This window comes from Coptis chinensis, chromosome 4 (assembly GCF_015680905.1).
Source record: "Coptis chinensis isolate HL-2020 chromosome 4, ASM1568090v1, whole genome shotgun sequence".
NCBI classification, from domain to species: Eukaryota; Viridiplantae; Streptophyta; class Magnoliopsida; order Ranunculales; family Ranunculaceae; genus Coptis; species Coptis chinensis.
The window spans coordinates 39555980-39572456 of record NC_141459.1 but is presented as its reverse complement, the minus strand read 5'-3'; the positions used below and the strand labels follow the sequence as shown (position 1 = coordinate 39572456).

At 36.3% G+C, this 16477-nt stretch overlaps 1 protein-coding gene across 1 annotated transcript; it reads right to left on the bottom strand.

The window, feature by feature from the left end:
- Window positions 1-1387: 1387 nt before the first annotated feature.
- On the bottom strand, window positions 1388-11959 carry LOC147503469 (26S rRNA (cytosine-C(5))-methyltransferase NOP2B-like). The gene is made up of 19 exons (XM_086608096.1): window positions 11423-11959; window positions 11172-11353; window positions 11028-11091; window positions 10803-10936; window positions 10623-10706; window positions 10447-10521; window positions 10294-10365; window positions 10112-10185; window positions 9168-9220; window positions 8521-8630; window positions 5583-5651; window positions 5417-5491; window positions 4673-4765; window positions 4521-4600; window positions 4349-4448; window positions 3099-3284; window positions 2369-2524; window positions 1935-2275; window positions 1388-1851 (listed from the first exon to the last, which is right to left on the bottom strand). Exons 1-19 carry the CDS (start codon window positions 11703-11705, stop codon window positions 1797-1799), a joined length of 2286 nt encoding a protein of 761 aa, XP_086464222.1. The 5' UTR covers window positions 11706-11959; the 3' UTR covers window positions 1388-1796.
- Between the last annotated feature and the right edge of the window lie 4518 nt (window positions 11960-16477).

Here is a 16477-nt window from a genome sequence, read left to right as displayed (position 1 = left end):
TTCTAGTCGTTGATTGGTGGTAATGGTTAGGGCTGTGACTGCGTTGTTCTCCACTACGTCAGGAGTGCCGTTGTTGGTGTTGGAGGTGGCTTGGTCGCGCATAGTTTGGTTTTCTTGTTGAAGGGCTACATAGGAATCTTGGAGCGTCTTCATTTGATTTGCTAAAGTTTGTAGTTGTGCTTCCATAGTGGTTTTTCTGACCAGCTTCGTAGGCTTGAGAAAATAGTTTGTTTGTGTTTTCTCAAGGGAACGAACCGGCAGACGGCGCCAATGTAGAGGTTTAGTGTTTTGGGGTCTACGACCTAAGGTTAGGATTGATAGGGAGTGGTTGCACTCTTTTTTGGGATAAGAGTTGCCTACGTATCAAGTTTCTCAGGGTAAACTTGAATCAAGCCTTACGTAGTTCATCTATCTCTACTTATAGATGTTTGAGCTGACCTTCCTTATTTGCTTCAGGCCGTTGTCAAGGGTAGATCCACATTGTGTGCTATCTTAATGATTTGTTGTTACTCCTGATGTTACAAAGTAAATGTCTACTTGATTAGTGCGTTGACTAAGCGCCATATATGGCTGTAACTGGTATTTGGGACGACCTGAGTCTGGGTCGTTGTTACGTTTTGATGGCTTGGTACGAGCTGGTGAAGTACAACCTAGTGTGTGGACACGTGTGTTGTAGTGTAGAACGGAGAGACTTACAGACAATAACTTCGAAGAATATAGTGGTGTTGGAGTTGTCATTAGAGGACTTATCTAGAAGGAACATTGAATTCTTCAATGGATAAAATTGGTGTAGAAACACTACTACACAGCCAAGGCAGAAAAGGAAAGCAATGAGGCGTAAAGTGAAAATGCATCCAAAGAAAGAAGAATTGCCATAGTAACGAACGGATTATAAGATCTCTGAAAAACACTTAAATCTTCTTGAAGCAAATTTTGAACACCAAAACATTAACTTTCTTAGATAAACAAAACTAACATATTAACAATGGTCTCTATATATAGAGAAAGAAGGAATGATTGATAATGAGATCATAGCTTTTGTTAAATTATAAATCCTAGTCGTAATTAGATTAGAAGTACAATTTACATGATTGAAAAAGAAAAAACCAATTATAAAACCTCATTAAACACCTAAACCACACACCCCCTCCAAAAATAATAAAAATAAAAACAATTTAACTAATAAAGTACTAACTGCAGCGATGGCTGAGTAATGGCTCTCAGCTGACACTATACAGTCTCAGAGGAGCTTAAGCGTTGAGCTGGAAGTAATTAGATGCTGAAAACAGCAAAGTGTATGCCAAACTTCATATAGAGTGCATAAAGGAATTTCCACCCAATAAATGGCGGTTGAGGAAATTTTTAGGGATAAAAAAAAAACAAAAAATTGTTGAGGATCAAAAATGTCATACTCAATCGCTATCAGCGGATGGAAAATTGAGCTCTCTCTTGGGGTGGGGGACACAAGTTTAGTCTATAAATGAAACATTTCCGATGGGCCGTGCCACTCATCTCTAGTTTACAAATTTCACGGAAGTGATCAACTTGAGAGACTCAAGCCTAGTGAAACAACATAATCAAAACTTATACGCCATGTAAAACCCACAGTCCACAGATAATTTGTATTTTGAAAAGAAAATTGGAAACACGATACATTTTACAAAATATAACTGCTTGGACACATTGTGAATTTGTGATTCGTACTGTTTAATCGTATTAGATCCCAACTTCTCGCCATAGGAGTGATTGCCATTAATTTTCCATGCAACCTGGCTCCAACAACCAAACTCAGTTCCTCATTGGGCTCCCTCGTGCGTCCTTTTCTTACTCAAAACTTTCCTTTTCTCTTCTCTGAAAGATGCCGGCGTCACATGAGTTCAATTCAAAAATATTATCATATTAACTTGTACAAGTGGGCTATGGCAGTATCTTACCTTGATTTTGAGATATCCTCTCGAGATGGGAATTTCCTTTTTGTCCACTTCTTCTCGGGCATGGATTGATTTTTCATGTGACCATTTTCCTCTCTAGATGGGAATTTCCTGTTCGTCCACTTCTTCTCGGGCATGGAACGATATTTCATTTGACCATTTTCCCTTAAACTTTTTTTCATGAGAAAGTTTGCCTTTCCACGACCCTTATTAACCTTGTGTGGTTGAGAATTTCCAAATGCCTTGTTTCTCTTTCTTTTGTTGCTATCAAGAGCTGGAGCAGGTACCACAGTTCCTGATGGTTCAGATGTCTCTTGAGACGCCTTAGACTTCTGCTTTTTCAACTGCAATTTCGTAAAAGAAGGCATTTTAGCCAGTGCATTTTATGAAAGAGAAAGAAACGAGACAGAAAATTGGTATGCAATTAAATGAGTTACCATTTTTTTAAGTGAGTTTATGGAGCCATTTGACCTTTCCAAGCTATAGGGTTCAGAGAGTTCAAATTCCCCTTCCTCATTTCTATTCTTTCCACGTACATTTGGAGGAGGTGTCCCTTCAAAAGTCTCTGATGGCTTAGAGTTGCCATTCTTCACCTGCAATAGCAATGAGGACAATTACAAACAAAAATGACGTTAAATAGCAATGAGCCTCGAGTAACATCAAAGTTAAATAGTAAGTCAAAGTTAGTGCCGTAGCTGTCATAGACTGTATGAGGTTGTTATATAGCCTCTGTTTAACATCTACATGTTAAGATTACCGACTTACCGTTTTTCATATGTATTGTTGTGTGGTTCATCAAAAAAAAAATGTATGCTTGTGTTAGGTGATAAAATCACCCTTCACGTATCTCTCAGAAGTTGGAGTACATGAATATAAATCTCCACAGACCTAGCTCATTAGGTTGTGTCGTTGTGACACTCTTTCCAAGATCCCTCATTTTCTCTCTCTTCTTCAAAACCCTAATCCTAAAGCCTGATATTTAAATTTGTATCAAAGCTTTTGGGGTTTCGTTTAATTCTCCTCTCTTCCTCTTCACTCTATCTCTTATTATTCTTTCTCTCTAGTTTTTTTTTTTTTTAATCTCTTCTTTTGGGCAACAAACAGCCAAAAATCGCAAAGCTTGTATTCCTACTAACAAGCATAATAAATGTAAGCAAAAACAAGTACCATGGTTTTCATAGCCTGTATGAGGTCATTTTCCTTTTCAGGACTACTAGGAGCTTCGGATTGCTGAGACATTCCTTCATCCTGAGTGATGTTGCTTCTGCTGCCCTCAGGCACAGGTGCATGTTCTACAGTTTCTGCTGGTTCAGATGGTGTTGTTGTTGGCTTGGTATTGCTCTTCTTCTTCAGCTGCAAAAGGAATTTGTTTTGTAGTTAGACGAATTCCTTAAATATTGCAGTGATGGTCCAAAGTATTGTCTAGTACGCCACTGGACACCTTCAAACTTAAATCAATAAGGATAAACTTCAGTCTCACATGCAATGAAAAAACTTCTACTTTCAGAGTCTCAGATCGAGGAAATGAGCTTAATCAATAAACAGAGAAACATAGAATCTTATCTCTCGTTTTCTAATACAGAAACGCACCACAAAATGGAAAATCTTGATTCCAGCCAGGCAAGTTGTCGTTCCAGAATTTAATTGTAGACATTGACCACTATATCTGGTGTTACAATCTTTCAATTCAATTTTAACTTTGATAGTGAACTTTGCCGACTTTACCATATTTCGCTTAATCGATTATTGTCTGAACTATGGTAGTATCCCAGTTATGTATTAAATGCTTGAATCTGAAACTCAGTATAACTCTTTCCTCTGTTTGATTTTAATTTAGGACACGAGTAGAAACATAAGTTATGCATGGTAAGCTCAAATTGTGCGCTAATAATTGCAGTGAACAACAGATCCAGGACATGTTTTTATTTCATCCATAAAGGGTACAGGAAAATATTAGATGTTGATATCATACTAACAAACACATCGACATTAAGGAAATCAGCAGAGCTAAAAACCCAGCACTTCATCTTCCATCAATGATGTATTGGTCTATTATGAGAACTGACTAAATAGAATTCCTACATTAATTTAGGTATGTCTACACTAATTTCTGATTATTATTCTTTTTGATAGTTAGAACTTTATTCCCTTACCCCTTAACTCCCTTTTCCCCAACCGACCCCAAGTGGAGGCCCTCCCAAGGCTTGCCAGTAGGCCACTGGCCACCTTTGTTATCATGTTGGGTGGAAGCAAATGGCAAACAAGACTCGAAACAGAGGTTTACTTTGTGCTGGCTTTGTCAAAAACACTAACTTCCAAATTTGTAATTTGGTACATGTGAAGATCGCTAAATACCAAAGGAAAATTACTCTTGCAAAAAATTCTGGGAAGGTCTTTTTTGTGAGGGAAAAAGATACCTTGGCCACAAAAAAGCCGTCCATATTGTGAACATGAGGGTAAAACCGTCTTGTCTTTTCTAATGAGGGGTGAAAACGATGCTCTCTAAAGCGAGTGAACCTGCATAAGATATAAAAAAGTTAGGGCAAGAACTATGATATAACTTGTGTGAAGATGAAAAGCTTCAATTACCCAGGGCGGCCAAAGTCTAGTCCACATGGCACAAGTTGCACATCTCTCTTTTTGAGTGCGTAGTCTATAACAGCTTCATTCTGCAAGTATCAAACGGAACTTCAGAAAACAAATCAATATCAGTAATCATCTCAACAGCCATTGTTACACACCTCTGGAATCATTATTGAGCATGTTGAATAGACAATGTACCCTCCAGACTTCGAATTAGCATCAACCATGTCAATCGCTGCAAGAATAAGTTGCTGCAAAGAAACAGTAATGATTTTATACATGCTCCGCAGTCCACAGTACAAATCAACCATAGCACATAAACCTACGTAAGTCGTAAAGTAAGAGACAGCATCTTCTTAGACCTAATGCACCAGAGCTAGGGTGTTGTGAACATGCAATAATACTGGGTAGCATAGCAGTCAATTTGTCAAAGGAAACGGGAATCTCCACGTTTGCTGAATCAAATTAATTCGGAAATCACAAGATTCAGGAAATTTGAAGGAACAATAGTCTCATACTCAGTGCACCAGAACTAGGGAAATTGCAGAACATGAAATAATACAAGGAAGCAAAGTTGTTCCGCAGGGGCTGCTATTGATATTGCAAATGTCCTTAGGTGTACATGAAGTAGGCTACTCACAAAAAATGACATGCCAAAAGGTTCTAGTGTCGTTGGGGCTAACTTTCTTCTATCAAAACATAAATCACGGCGGAAATCATTCTCCACACTTTTAAGAAAATCACAAGTTCTCAAACTAAGAATTTCCCACAATTCAAACACAAACAATAATATGAACCGAGTCAAGTAGTATTTCACGTACATATGGAGAGGGATGACCAAGAAACACCATCATATAGTGTAATATTTCATGGAAATGGAATTACTAGCTCACATATGATACCTTTTGCAAAAAAGCACTGTTCTGTATATCGTCGAAACTTTTAGACGCTTTAACAGATTCATCTTTAGATATAACCTATGAAAAAGAAAAAGGCAAGTCTCCATCAAGTGATCAAGGAATTGACAGGGGAGCAAAGTACAGAACAAAATATACTAAGCTAACATACCCCAGTTCCACTGCAGGGCGCATCCAACAACACTCTATCAACAGTGTTTTGCCCCAACACCTTGGGCAGCTGAAGATAAAATAACAAATGTCATCAAACATCTCAAAGAGCTTCATGAGTGACTTAGATTCAGATAGAGGACGATACAAACAAACACACACACATAAAGATAAGAAAAGTGCAAGATATAAATAGCAAGGCAGTGGCTAAGCTAATGGGAAGATGCTTTATCATGAATGGATATTGACAACCATATGATGGATAGATTAAAAACAATCCAAGTTATCAGAGAGAGGAACGATATGTAGAACCATCTTCTTAAATTTATTATTCTTTTGGTAAAGTGGAGATATATTGTTGAGAAATAGTACACTGGGAGCTGTAGGAAGAGTGAACGGAGAAAAGTTTGAGACTGCAAACCTTCCCTCAACCTGGCTCCAAGGACTCAAAACTCTTCAAATCCGCCTTCCGCTCCTCCCCACAATATTATTTTCGATTTTTCAGATAGAACGTGCGAGAGAAAACCAAATAGACAGCTTCCCCTCATACACTTTATATTCACATCTTCCTTTAGCAGAGAGGAAGAGGCGAAGCTTTTTGTTTTGGGAAGATGAGAGAACACATCATTTTTTGAACGTACTCTCATGTTATAATCGGGGAAGTATTTGAACATATCTAATTGCAATGCGCAAACTATTAATAATGTAGATCTTACTGGCGGAAGCTTCAGTTTAATTGAATCTACACTTTAATTAAAACACAATTAAAAGACGACCTAAAAATCACTCTTTTATTAAATCTCTCAATCACAAATCACACACATAAACACAACTCCTGAAACCCTAACTACAAGCCCGTTATTTAAAGTAAACCTAGAAAGCATAAACCAATAGGAACACGACATGTGTCCAACTAACTAATAGACTCGAAAAATGGGCTTGGACTCAACTAAGAGGCACACGCCCATGAAATGTAGAGGGAACATAGGTGCACACCTATGACACTGACAGACTCCACTAATATTCTACATCACTCTCCCCATGTTGAAGAAGCTTGTCCACAAGCTTGTTGACATGAAACCCACCAATATGCAAAAGCTCTTCATTCTTGTATACATCACCCTTTTGGGGTTCGGAGGAATTCTCGAGTTTTGGTTTTGTATCTACTCACAAAGGGAATAATACACCACGATGTCACAAATGTGCATTGTATTTCTCTGTTTTGCCGTAGAGAAAATGTCTCAATGTTGGGCAGAAAAGGATCCACATAACCACTGTTGAAGAGTACTGACCCATGCGATATAGGAGGCCCAAATCCAGAATGTCGCATTGGTGTTCCAGCAACTAATTGATGTTCACTAAAAGCCATCCCAAAAGAATTTGTGTGTGGGCTTCCTTGGACCTATTTGTCACAAGCCCATCGTGGTGAGCACTACTGCTGATGGCATTTGTAATCATGCTCAAGACACAACACAACGGCTTCAGAAATTCCTTCATTCTTTTTGTTGTCATCGATAACAACCGGTGTTTTACGTTGGGCTATAGAAGCTTCACCAACAATAGGGGGTTTGGGCTGCAAAAGCTCCACCATAGCCTCCCTCAGTCGACTAGTTGCTTCTTCTAATTAGTGCAGAGATCGGGTCGGGTTCAGGTCGGATATGGCTATATCCGAATCCGAATAGTTTCATAATATCCGAACCCAAATCCGAATCTGATTATATCTGAAATTTAATATCCGAACCCGACTGAATCCGATTAACCCGATCGGATAACACTAAAAATTCAAAAAAAACCCAAAAAATATATCTGAACCCGAATCCGATAGACCCAAACTCGAACTGAATAAGTAAACGGATATAAAAATCGACCCGAACCCGATTTCCTGCCCTACTTCTAATCGATCAAACCTATTTTGCATTAACGTTTCTTTCAACTCTTCTAATCGAGCAACCCGAACTCTAGGAGTTAATATGAATCCATGAGTTCTCTATGAATTCTTCATCTCTGACGTTGTAGACATCTTGATCTACATGAATAAAATTAGATTCGCGATGAACAGTAACCGAGTGAACAGTGTTTTTGGTGAACAGTATCGTAAATAGTAACACAATGAACAGTAATACGAATAAGAAGAAAAACGAAAATTGGATTTTACTCAGGAACGATTCGTGCTCCGATACCAAATAATGTAGATCTTACTGGCGGAAGTTTCAGTTTAATTGAATCTACACTTTAATTGAAACACAATTAAAAGACAACCTAAAAATCACTCTTTTATTGAATCTCTCAATCACAAATCACACACATAAACACAACTCCTGAAACCCTAACTACATGCCCGTTATTTAAAGTAAACCTAGAAAGCATAAACCAATAGGAACACGACATGTGTCCAACTAACTAATAGACTCGAACCATGGGCTTGGACTCAACTAAGGGGCACATGCCCATGAAATGTAGAGGGAACATAGGCGCACACCTATGACACTGACAGACTCCACTAATGTTCTACATCAATTAAAGAATATAATCTGTATATGTGTGTGTGTGTGTGTGTGTTTCCCTTTGAAAAGGGTAAAATATGAAAGAAGAAAAGCATAGACCAAGATAGGCATGCTCCTCATTTATGCTAAAAGTACTAGTAGAGGGAAGGATACACATTAAATTGACTTGAAAGACTACAAAAGCGGAGGGGGGTATGACATAAGAAGGATGCCGCAACAATAAGCTCAACAAAATGAAAGGTGACATACAGCTAAACACCCTACACAAGAAGGGCATAATACAAGCACGAAGAAAGCAATTTTACTTTTTTGCTAGATTGGCATCTTATTAACAGAAAGCAACATATTAACCAATATTGTGGCTAAATTTAAAGACTAGTTATTACTTAGTAATAGTAAAGAACATTTTTAAGTGTTATGAAAGTGAAACATTACCTCCTTTCCATCATAGTTACAGACTATAGTGTTTGTCACACCCATCCGTTGCAAATTAGCAGTAAGTGACTTCAGTCTGGGCTCTTTCATCTCGTTTGCATAGATTATTCCTGGGGACAAATTCCATGATACATTAAGGTATTAAGCAGAGAAGTGGATACGTAAAAAACAATTAGCTGAAATAAACCAAAACAAATGATACCCAGATGAACAGATATAAATACAAAATAGACCATTAAGCATCCAAGTGATGAAAGCATAAATAAGATTTAAATTACTTCAACTGGAAGTAACAATGCCATTGAAGTTTTATATCGTAGAATGTGAGATACAATCATCTCAATTAGCTTTTGTATAATATGTCATATCGGGAAATCCAGCATACCTGCCATCTTATTTAGTGTGTTGTACAACAAAATAAAATTCAAGAGGGGGTGGATAAGTGTCAAGTATATTTGAAGCTTTTTCCAAATAGCTTGAGATCTATTCAGTAGATAGAAAAATATTTTGTCCTATTGTATATATTAAGTATCAACTGGTTTTACAAAAAAAAAGGGGGCAAAAGGTTAAAAGCCAGACATTATAAGATCACAGAAGATTGTCAAATACAGTAAAGCGGTAGCACCAGTATATCAGAATGCACATACCACTATTCTTCATAAGAGCAGCAATGTAAGTTGTTTTCCCACCAGGTGCAGCTCTGAAACAAAAGTAAAGTACAGACTAATGTTAACAAGTTAAGGAAAAGTAAAGAGATTACAAATGAGAAACAATGTACTTGCTATAGCATGTTTAAGCTACAATGTTCTTCAACAATAAAAGCAGACTAGGAGTTAAGTAAAAGTTTGCTTGACAAAGTCAATGTTGGAGAGTGCGTTCAGAGTTTTGAGCATGTTCTGATGCCAAATCCATTATAAAAAATGGAGCAAATTCTATAAAATGTATGCTTTCAGAAAAACTAGAAAATTGATGAAACTCACCCAGCCTACTATAACTTGGTGAAGTGAAGACTTTTGTTAAAACATACAGTAGGTTGAGGTCACCTCCAAACACAAGAAAAAAGGGAAACCAAAAAATAAAAGAACAGCATCAAAGACTACAACTCTAGCAAACACCCAAAAGTGCAGGTTCTGATACCCCCTCACACGTGCATCATCTAGCTAGCCCAATGTTTGCTTTATACCAATCAGTCCTAAAGAACAAAATAGCTGCACTTTTGAAAGCTCTTCAGGTCTGAAATTTTACAACCAGATACAGACTAACTCGCGAGATGGAAAATTCATTCATCACTTCATCAGCATAATTAAAATCTATTCATGAAGGATCTTAACGATACACTATGCTTATGATATCTGTTACAGTTCATTTATGTTCTCATTAGGTCATTAGATATGGAAACATAAGAATAGGTTGCATGCTCATCCCTTCCACACTATGCTGTTACGTGCTCAAACCTGTTACTCTAAACTTGTTTAAAATACATAATTACTTCGACTATTCCGAAATTAAAATAGCAAATAGCATGTTTGGTCTAAATTTATCTTCTAAGAACCATGTCCACAAATTGATTAAAAAGGGTATAAATACATACGCCATGTCCACTACGCGCTCCTTTTCCTGAGGAGCAAGGGCCATCACAGGTAAGAATGAGCTTGCACTTTGCAGCTGTGAACAGAAAAGATGTAGCAATGTTAAGCATGCAACTTAAAGGAGATGGAAACAAAGAAAAACAGCACAAAGATAAAATGCTGAGCAACTACAAACACCATTTACCATGTAGTAACCAGCCATATATTCAGGAGTGGCACCAATGGGCACTTGTGAGTCATACACAACCAATCCAACCTGAAAATCACAACATAAAATAAGTTTAAGATTACAGTGAAAAATGGAAAATGATTAAGACCTATGGTTAAGTGATTTTACCTTAGACCACTTGCTTAAGGGGTCACAGTTTACCCCTCTGTTTATCAACACTTCAGCCAAATCTCTTCTTCGTGACTAAATAAAATCAAAACAGTAGTTCATTATGAAGTCATTTGATAAAAGGAGAAGCAAAAATAAAATAAAAAATACTACATATTAAATGGCTGCCCTTCCACCTTCAAAGTATTTGTCCGTAGGCAGATGGGCCGTGGCTTTTCATAAGACTCAATAAGTTCCAATAGTTCAACAACTGGAAACATCTGTAATGAGAAGGCAACCAAAATATACACATGTCAAGTTACTAATCATAAACCTAATTCAATTATTGAAACAAAACCATTCTATCAATATATTACCTCAACCAAAACCCCAATAAGAAATTCATTGTAACCATAGTAAGAGCTCAAATCCCTCTTAAGCTGCTCAACATAATCTTTACGTGTTACCCCTTCTTGCCTCAAAGTCTTAAAATTTGACAATATCCGAACAACTACAACCAACAAACAACACAAAACTCTCAAAATTAAGCTAAAAAGTAAACTTAACTTCTCAATACTAAACTCAAAAAACAGAGTACTGACTCTCTTTAATTCTCCGTTGCAAATTCGAAAGATCAGGTGGTTGAAGTGCCTCTGCTCCAATTTCCTACATTACCAAAATCCAAAAAACAACCTCAAACTACATTTACAAAAATCATAACTCACTAATAACTAAAATAAACAAACCTCTTCCGTTGGCAAATGAAACTCATCAGACTCCTCTTTAATATTAAGCTGAAGCTCAGCTTCAGCATCCTTTTGTTCCCTCGCCCGTTTCTCATCAATCTTTCTAGATTCCTCCTCAATATCCAATTCATCATCATCCGAATCCGAATCCGAATCCTCATCATCCGAACTCAAACTTTTCCCTATACAATTTTAAACACACATTAATAATAAACAAATTACCTTAAAAAAAACAACAACTATATATATACCTTCATCGTCATCATCACTCCCATCTAGAAAATCATCACCAAATGGATTCTCCCCTTCATCCAATGAAATGTCAGAGCCAGAATCATCAGAATCCGGTCCCACATCTTCTTCTTCCTCATCCTCAGAAGAAGATGGGTCTGAAACTACTACTTTTTCTTTCTTATTGAAAGATTCCTTCTTTTGTTTCTTAAATGAAGGATTTTTAGTAATTTCATGTTTCTGTTTCTTAAATGAAGATGTTGGTTTGGCAATTTTTTTCTTATTAACAGAAGTAAAGGCCATTGAAAGGAGTGAAGAATGAGTGATAAACCCTAAACCTTGCAGAAAAGTAAGAGAAAAAAAGAGGTTGCAGAATTTTAAGTCTTAAACCCTAGACGACGATGGGCGTACGTACGTGTGGGTTGTCTTGGATAAAGGCCCATTAATATAATAATTGGGCTTTCCTGTTATTTACGGCCTCATCAATACTTTCTGAATCGGCATTGAAGAATTGGTAGTAAATTGGTGGACGGCAAAAGTTTGGAAATTATTCGCCTAAGATTCGAACAATAATACTTTTAAATATTTGGTCCAATAAAACACTAACAGTAAAAATACGATATACGTGTTTTAAACGGGTATAATACGAATGCATTTTTTAAAAATTTGGCTATATATTTTACATTTAAAACATTAATATATAAGTATATAGCTCGGCTCCTAAAAGGACCTTAAATAAGTACAAAAATTAAGTACCAAATCTAAAATAATCTACAACTTCACCTACAAAATGATTTAAAATCTAATCTTTTGTGCATATGATCTACTAACCATAAAGAACATCTCTACAAAAATTCAATTCGTTTGATATTCTCTAACTTAGATAAAAATTATTGTCCACTTTTGAAAAAATATCTAACGGACCAGAAATGTCTAGTTTTTGCAATCATCTTTTACCAATGTTAAAAATTGTCAAACAAGTTGAATTTTTGTAGAGATATTCTTTGTGGTTAGTAGATCATATCCACAAAAAATTAGGTTTTAAACCATTTTGTTGGTGAAGTTGTGGGTTGTTTTATATTTGGTACTTATTTAAGGTCCTTTTAGGAGCCGGGCTATCTATTATAATAAAACACAATGGCAGGACAAAGGGAGGTCGGGATCGCGTGGGGATCTGAGTTAGATGTGCATGGAGATTTGTGTGTCCCTTATTAATTAATGATAGAATTCTTTTAATACAAATTCAATGCAATGCATGCATTGGTTGTACATTGGATTCTTAATATTATCAATTTTTCAATTACTAAAAAAATAATGGGCATAAATCAAATTTCTCTTCTTTCCTATTTGGTTCTTTCCTATTTATTGCATTTAAAACAAAGTAAACGACTAATTTATGAGTTTTCTTTCTCAAATATACATTTTAAACAATGACTTCCGAATCTAATTTGAATGGGCTTAGGCTTCAACCACACTACACTCTAAAGCACGATAAATTAAACTGTGGGAAAACGATCCAACTTCATCTTCCAGTAATAGTATAGTCTAGCGTTCCCACCTTTCAAGCTCTCAAAGAAACGGCAGTAGTTAATTTCACAGCCTCATAAAAATGCCTATCCTCAACGACTAATTTCACATATATTGTAACTCATCTATCTCATTTGGCCTTCCCAAATAACCAATACTGACTGCTATTAAAACAGCAATGATTTTTCCCTTACTTTGCTCCTCTACTCTCAGTATAAAACCTGGATCGCTCGCTCTCTCACAATTCGCTAAACTCTCACTCCAGATTCGGCATTGTTCAAAGAGGTGCTTTTTCTATTACTAATATCTATTTCTTTACATCACCATCTTTTATAATTGTTCATTTAACAATTCATATTCTCTATTTGTTTCTCGCTCTAGATTTTCAGCCTCGCCTTACCGAACTCTTACTGTTAGGATTCTAACAGGTTCTTTACATGATTAAATTTGTTTTCCCTTCAATTAGTTTTCGATTTCAGAGCCTTATGTAATTTACTATTGCGTGCTATATTTCTTTACTTCAATACATAACATGCTCAGTTGGGATTTCTCACTCCACTCAGAAGCTTTATATGCATTCAGCGTTTAGTTTAGCCGTTTAGTTGTATAGGAATATTGGTATACGTTACTGTGGCCTTCGGTAATATGCTGTGTAGCCACAGTAATATGATGCATGTGACATTTACGGCATTTTATGTTGATTGCCCATAGGTAACTAAATATGTAGCAAAACATTTTGACAGTTTAAGAGTTTGTTGGCTGTACAATATGTTAAGCGCTGCTACCGATAGCTATAATGGTGACCAATACCATTTGTAAATGCAGACACACATTGAGGTTTTCATGGTAGTTTTCATATCTTGAGGTATGTTTAGTTCTGGGATACGTTTTGGTTTTCATGGTAGTTTAATATATATTTTTGAGTTGTACCACAAGGCGTCAAAATAAAACTGAAAACCAAAATGTAGCCATCAGAAATGGAAAGAAGTTAAAGTAATACAAAAATCAGATGTTGGCATCTTTATTGTACAGTTTGTAGAGGGTGTACAGTGTATAGTTCAGAGGATACATCATTTGAGGTTTTGAACGTTGGAAAAACCTTTTCGTTAACGGCGACTTCAATTTTGCCCTCGAGTTTACTTGCTTTCTGCGGAAAATGGTGGCCTGTTTTTTAGAATGTTTAAACTTGCCACAATTACTCTGTTTTGATTAGTGGGTCAACTGGTCTTGGATAATTCAGTTGGTTCAGTTAAAGAATTCACGGCTCGATTAGTTTAGCCCTGTCTCGAGTCTTGAGCAGCAACTCGCACTAAATTGGTATACTTTTTTTTTTTTTTTTTTAATTCTAAAATGTTTTCCTCTTCTAATCTTAGCATCACAGTATTAATATATTGAGGTTTTCATTGTAGTTTTCATATCTTGAGGTATGTTTAGTGCTGCGATACGTTTAGGTTTTCATGGCAGTTTAATATATTTTTGAGTTGTACCACAAGGTGTCAAAATAAAACTGAAGAACCAAAATGCAGCCATCAGAAATGGAAAGAAATTAAAGTAATACAAAAATCAGATGTTGGCGTCTTTATTATACAGTTTGTAGAGGGTGTACAGTGTATAGTTCAGAGGGTACATCATTTGAGGTGTTGAACGTTGGAAAAACCTTTTCGTTAACGGCGACTTCAATTTCGCACTTGGGTTTACTTGCTTTCTGTGGAAAAATGGTGCCTGTTTTTAGAATGTTTACATTTGCCACAATTACTGTGTTTCGATCAGCTGGTCTTGGGTAATTCGGTTGGTTCAGTTAAAGAATTCACGGCTCGATTAGTTTAGCCCTGTCTCGAGTCTTGAGCAGTAGCTAGCACTAAATTTCACCATTTTTTTTTCTTTATTCTAAAATGTTTTCCTCTTCTAATCTTAGCGTCACAGTATTAATATATTGAGGTTTTCATGGTAGTTTTCATATCTTGAGGTATGTTTAGTGCTGCGATACGTTTAGGTTTTCATGGTAGTTTGATATATTTTTAAGTTGTACCACAAGGCGTCAAAATAAAACTGAAGAACCAAAATGCAGCCATCAGAAATGGAAAGAAGTTAAAGTAATACGAAAATTAGATGTTGGCGTCTTTATTATACGGTTTGTAGAGGGTGTACAGTGTATAGTTCAGAGGATACATCATTTGAGGTTTTGAACGTTGGAAAAACCTTTTTGTTAACGGCGACTTCAATTTTGCACTCGGGCTTACTTGCTTTCAGCAGAAAATGGTGGCCTATTTTTTAGAATGTTTAAACTTGCCACAATTACTCTGTTTCGATCAGCTGGTCAGCTGGTCTTGGGTAATTCAGTTGGTTCAGTTAAAGAATTCACGGCTCGATTAGTTTAGCCCTGTCTCGAGTCTTGAGCAGCCGCTAGCACTAAATTTCACCATTTTTTTTTATTCTAAAATGTTTTCCTCTTCTAATCTTAGCGTCACAGTATTAATATAGTTCCAATCTTGGGGATTTGGGATTCGAGATTGGTCATTGGACATTTTGCATGTGTTATTTGTTTTCTTCACTACGTTACCAAAAATATTATGTACTTTAGTAAAAAAAAATCGTGGTTTATTGTTTGAATGTGGCAACCTAAACTTTTTTAATGCGGGTAGTCGAATCTTGAAATGCTAAGTTCTGAATTCCAATTGGGTTAATTACATATGTAGCAAAACATTTTGACATTTTATGAGTTTATGGGTGGCTCAGTTTGGGTTAAGGTGTTTGTGAGATATATTAAGCACTGCTGCCGATAGCTATAATGGTAACCAATTAGTCTTTGTAAATGCTAACACACAGTGAGGTTTTCATGGTAGTTTTCATATCTTGAGGTATGTTTAGCGCTGCGGTATGTTGAGGTTTTCATGGTAGTTTCATATATTTTTTAGTTGTATCACAAGGCATCAAAATAAAATTGAAGAACCGAAATGCAGCCATCAGACAGAGAAAGAAGTATAAGTAATACAAAAATCAACTATTGGCGTCTTTATTATACAGTTTGTAAAGGGTGTATAGTGTATAGTTCAGAGGATATACATCATTTGAGGTTTTGAACATTGGAAAAACCAGTACTTCAAATTAACTCGAACTGCTTATGTGTTTTCGTTAACGGTGACTTCAATTGCGCACTCGGGTTCACTTGCTTTGTGAGGAAAAATGGTGACCTATTTTTTAGAATGTTTAAACTTACCACATTTACTTTGTTTCGATCAGCTGGTCGGCTGGTCTTGGGTAATTCAGTTAGTTCAGTGAAAGAATTCACTGCTCGATTAGTATAGCCCTGTCTCGAGTCTTGAGCAGCAACTAGCATTAAATTTCACCATTTTTTTTTTTAATTTCTAAAATATTTTCCTCTTCTAATCTTAGCGTTACAGTATTAATATCTTTCCAATCTTGGGGATTTGGGATTCGAGATTGGTCATTGGACATCTTGCATGTGTTACCTAAACTTATTTAATGTGGGTAGTCGAATCTTGCAATGCTGACATATTTAATTTTCCAAATTATAGCTTTTGGAGAAA

Excerpts from the sequence above, each read along its gene's own strand:
- LOC147503469 (XM_086608096.1), bottom strand. The coding sequence starts at position 11,705 with ATGGCCTTTACTTCTGTTAATAAGAAAAAAATTGCCAAACCAACATCT. Across the intron at positions 10,366-10,446 it reads CCTTAAGCAAGTGGTCTAAG|GTTGGATTGGTTGTGTATGA; the intron begins GTAAAATCACTT and ends TGTGATTTTCAG. Across the intron at positions 9,221-10,111 it reads GAGCGCGTAGTGGACATGGC|AGCTGCACCTGGTGGGAAAA; the intron begins GTATGTATTTAT and ends CTTTTGTTTCAG.